At 34.9% G+C, this 5,214-nt stretch overlaps 1 protein-coding gene across 1 annotated transcript; it reads right to left on the bottom strand.

The window, feature by feature from the left end:
- Positions 1 to 435: 435 nt before the first annotated feature.
- LOC127078404 (probable serine/threonine-protein kinase At1g54610) lies at positions 436 to 4,738 on the bottom strand. Its single transcript, XM_051018867.1, has 7 exons — positions 4,082 to 4,738; positions 3,702 to 3,986; positions 2,560 to 2,877; positions 1,874 to 2,101; positions 1,696 to 1,796; positions 1,501 to 1,618; positions 436 to 1,007 (listed from the first exon to the last, which is right to left on the bottom strand). Exons 1-7 carry the CDS (start codon positions 4,376 to 4,378, stop codon positions 684 to 686), a joined length of 1,671 nt encoding a protein of 556 aa, XP_050874824.1. The 5' UTR covers positions 4,379 to 4,738; the 3' UTR covers positions 436 to 683.
- Between the last annotated feature and the right edge of the window lie 476 nt (positions 4,739 to 5,214).

Here is a 5,214-nt window from a genome sequence, read left to right as displayed (position 1 = left end):
ATTTAGTAAAAATATACTATTCTAATCTGATTAATAAGAAAAAAAAATAACTTTAACGTTTATTAAGAATGATAGTTACTATAAATGCATTTAATTTTTTTAATTTCATGTAAAAAGTACCTAAATTTTTTAACATTAATTTATTTATATTTAAGATAAAAAAATTTAAAAGACTTTTATTTATAAATAAGTTCAGATGAAATATACTTTTACAATAACCTTAAACGATATTCATTTTTAAGTCATTTTGAAACGAATGAGCAGTTTAGAAATGAAAGATTGAGGAGATGATTAAGGTTAACTCATTTAAGAGAATAATACAAATTTTATATTTGGTTCAACAGCCAAGACTCATTATAGTACTGCATATGATTTTTGTCCTTTACCTCATTAGACGTGACGGCACATAAAAGAAAAAGATAACCATTTTCTTGCTTGATGGAAGAATCATGAAGAATTAGTGCTTCCCAAAACTGTACAGCAGTGGATTTGATCCTAAGATATACAAATATATGGATCCCGTTGTAGATGATTATACAACAACAACTTTATGCAAATGAAATACCAAAAAATAGGAGAAACACAAGAAGAAAAAAATTGAAAGCCATGCCAAAAAAGATGTATCAAGGCCTAAATATTCTTTATCTCATTATAGGATGCTAAAAATCAAATGAAACTGATGATTATTTGCTCCTAAATAATAAATCCATTGAAAGTCCAATTGTTGATGGTTTGAAAGGACGCATGAATTTCCATGATGAAGCCATCTGAGACTCTTCTTTTTTAGTTTTTGTCCCTTTGTGAAGTCCTGTACCTTCATGATTTCTTGAAGATCCAGAGGATTTCATATTGAATATCCCTGAACTAAAGGATGTGTCTGGGGCACCAAATGAAACAGGTCCTTTACTTGATGCATCTTGTGGATATCCAACAGCTCCATCTTGATGAGGAGGTGGAAATTTCTCACTCTTGCTTTTACCATTTGCGTGGGTCACAACTCTCCACCTCTGAAATTCAGTGAAACACATGTCATGTTTGCCCAAGACATTATTTTAATGAAAAGCTCGATTCACCATGACAGCATCATCAAGTCAACCAATTTTCTCACAAAGTTCAATGTCTTTAAATCAAAAGAAAACAAAAAATATCACAAAAATAATATTTTAAATATCAGGGTAGACATGATCAGAGAATCTCATGTAAACAAATGCTTAAGAATCTAAGTCACAAGTTCCAGGTGACATTATGATTAATAAATACCAGTGATAAGATTTCATGAAAAGGTACTTAAATTAGTCCTGAGTGTATGTCAGTACATGACTTTAAGGTACTTAAAGAGATTCACTATTTATGAAAGTGTGTGACATGCTAGGCCTTGGGTTGAAGGAACAGGAAAGTGAAATGACTACAGACAAATCGTGTAACATATGCAACACAAAATGAAAATTACTAGTGTCAAGTATGAGTATAACAGACAAAATAACTATACGTTTGACTTACATCTAAGTTTGTTTGGATCTCTGCATTGGCTTCTGGGGCCGGCATGGCACGACCACGCTCCCGTGCTCTGACTCTTTTGCCACCATCTGCATTAGCTTTTCCATTTAATGCTTTTTGCCTGGGCTTGAAATGAAAAACATGTGAGTAACTGAACAGAGTCAGTCAAGAAGTTAAATACGAAAAAGAAACAATAACCTTCTAGCTTCTTCATCTCTCATTTTTACATCCAATTCTTTGCTAGGAGGATACTTTGGCAAACTCGACGGTTCACAAGCATAAGGCTCAGTGGTAAAAAACTGCAGATAGAAAACAGATGTGAAATGTGTTGCATTTAAATTCTCAGATCTCAGGTTAATTCAGAGGGATCACTTACTTCATGATTTAGAGCAGCTGATGCAGTGCTACGGCCATCAGGATCGATTGCAAGAAGAGTTTCAATTAGAGGCAGCGAAGATTGAGGAAAATCCTTGAATGTTTCTGAGATACATCGTTTATATGGCTGCTGTGGCTTAAAGATAGTAGCATTTGGCAATTTATGCTTCCTCCAATATTCCTCAGCTGGAGAGCCACACAACTTAAAGATTTTGTGTAGTTGTTCAACCTAGCCCCAAGCAACCTAAAAGTCAGTAATACATCATACTGAAAAATATACATTTCTAGAGCAAAAATAAAAGACATTCCGATGCAGATAAAGGAAATTTGTGAGACCCAAAATTATTTGTAGCATAAACTGAATATCATAGCAACTGTCCTAAACAGAATGGTTTTCATTTTCTGTAATTTCTGTTTAACCCATCTCTCTAGCATGTTTTCTTTATTCAAAGTTGATGACACAGCCCAACATTAGCCTTCTAACTTACCCAATTTGGTTGGTGTCTAGAAAACATTCCAATTAAATGGTCAGAAAAATAGATGTTACCTGCACACAAGACCTCAAAAGTGATACTCCTTAAGGAACAAGATGAACCGCAAGAAAACTACTAAACCGAATACTTGAGATATTTGAAAACAGATGAAAGCATCGCAATTAGGATTTATGAACAACATGAAAAGCAATACCTCTGTTCGGCCAGGCATGATTGGCTTCCCAGCAAGCAGCTCTGCCAAAATGCAACCAGCACTCCAAAGGTCAATACCCACACCATAAAATGTAGCTCCAAGAAGAAGCTCAGGGGGTCGATACCAAAGTGTCACAACTCTGCTTGTCATGCACTGCTTTTGCTTAGGATTATAGAAAGTTGCCAATCCAAAATCTGCAATTTTAAGGATTCCTTCGTTGTCAATAAGCAGATTGGAACCCTTGATATCACGGTGCAACACGCCTTGACTGTGGCAATGCTCAAGACCAGAAAGTAATTGCTTCATAAAGCATTTGACCTGTCATAGAGAAGACACTGAGAGACAATTTAGCCTTTCAGTACGGGTTTTCTTTTAACATTTTATCACAATATGACCCCGAGTCTTTCTTCCATCTAGTCTCACTCTCACTGATGATTAAAAAAGTAGCTCTGCTACACATAACTTCACCAAGCATTTAATGTAGGAAACAGGTAATAAGCCTGGTATGACTTAATATTTATATTGTAGTTGTATACATGTAAAGTCACCCTCCCTGTGTGATGTGCAATTTCTATCATCTATTTGAAGAGTAGTCTAAAATTGAAAAAAAAAATTCATAACAACCAAATAATCTAGGAGACTAATCAACAGGCACAAAATATTTATTTTGTTTGAAATATAACAGCTTGCTTAAGTAAAATTCTTTCCATATAAGAGCAAAAAAGCAAAATCATTCACAATTTTAGGTAATAAGTTAATAGCCTCACTTTCTGCATATAAATATATATATATATACATCAGAGAGAAAATGTCATTTAAAAATATATCATACTATACACAAGAAGGATTTTTTTTTAAGATGGACAAATGAGAAGCTTGGACAATATAGATTCATGAATCATGAAATAAATAGAAAACTAAATATGGTAAGAATAATGAAGGGGACCCAATATCCCTTTGAAAAGCCTAGGAGTAAAATCAAAAGCCTACACTCTACAAAATGAAAAAATTAATGCTAACCAAGAACTTTATGTTATTAAAAACATTTAAAGGAAACAAATCAATAAACTAGAACCTCTATTATACCCAAATTTGATCATTACTTAAGTATAGCAGCAAACATGAGGTTAAAATTATAGTACCTGAGATTCAGTGAACTTAACACCTTGACCAGCTGAAAGACCTGCAAGATCATGTTCCATATATTCAAATACCAAATAAAGACTGCATGACATTCTAGAAGTAACCAATCCTTCAAGCTTTACAACATTAGGGTGATCAAGTTTCCTCAAAACAAGTATCTCTCTTGCCATAAACTTCACACTCTCTGGCTCTAAATTATCAAATCTCACTTTCTTCAAAGCCACAATCTTCCCTGTAATAAGGTCTCTAGCTTTATACACATTACTATACGTCCCTTGCCCAATCTAAACAAAACAAAACAAAACACATCAACAGAGAAATAAAAAAATCAGTGATTCAAAAAAACCCAAAAAAATGCAACGGTTTCTGAAGTAAGTACCTTAGCAAGCTTCTCAAACGTGTTTGCACGACGAGGAGTCCAATCTCCGATTGCTTCACCGGCAACAGCCATCAACCAAGACGGCCAACCCTGCTGATTCACCGCACACGGATCAAGCATAGGTTTCCGGTGCTCCAGCGGCGGAAGATTCCCCGGAAAATCTCCAGTATGACGACTCGTTTGCTTCTCTCGAACCCTAACGACATTATTACTTCCTTCAGAAGAATCCTTACGCTGTTCTCTCCGTCGACGACGTTGATCTCCGTCACCGGCCGCCGTCCCAAGCACGCAACCCATCCGTTAGATGAGGCAACGCACAGTAACGGCTTGAGAGTAAGAAAAACACATGAAACCAAAGAGTTGCAAAATCGCCGTCGTGTACGGCGGCGATAACGGCGGTTTCTAAAAAGAGTGAAAAGCGAATAAAAAGGCTATAAACTTTTGGTTAAAAAGTTAGAGTGAATGAGAAAGTAATGAGTAGAGAAGTGTTGAAGAAACGACACGGCAAGAGATGAAATAACGAAAATGCCACTGCGTCTGAAAGTCTGAGCTGGTGTTGTCAGTTAAATGGTGGCTGTGGCTATGAGAGAGAAGAAAGTCCAAAACGACATGACGTCATTTAATTTTACGAACCAAAAAGGTCAAGCTACTACCACAAAAGTAAAATAGAAAAATAAATTTCTTCTACTACTAACAATAATTTCTTGATATTTGACTTTATGGTTGAATTGAATTGCGATGTTTGAACTTTGAATTGAATTGATGATCTACTACGTAAATTCTTTTCATGAATTTAGGTGTGACTATTTAAGATTGGAATTAATGGAGCAGTACCAATGGCGAAATGTAGTTAATGGTTTTCAATTCAATTCTCATATTTCAGATTCCAGATTTTTCATCAAATCTGACACATGAGGTTACTTCCAACTACCATGTCTTGTGTAATAAATATTACTTACACCATATGGAGTAACTTTGCATTCATTGCTCTAAACAAAGGAGTAAGAGAGGACATGACAATGTTGAGGATAAAGTTACCAATCATATTTTCAGTTGGACACAAAGTTTGGTATCAAATACATTAGTAATTTTATTATTACTAATATTTTCATTTCTGTTAAAGTTAAAATTTA

The sequence above is a fragment of the Lathyrus oleraceus genome, chromosome 5, assembly GCF_024323335.1.
Source record: "Lathyrus oleraceus cultivar Zhongwan6 chromosome 5, CAAS_Psat_ZW6_1.0, whole genome shotgun sequence".
Classification (NCBI taxonomy): domain Eukaryota; kingdom Viridiplantae; phylum Streptophyta; class Magnoliopsida; order Fabales; family Fabaceae; genus Lathyrus; species Lathyrus oleraceus.
Note: the sequence above shows the minus strand (reverse complement) of the source record. Positions and strands in the feature narration are given on the sequence as shown.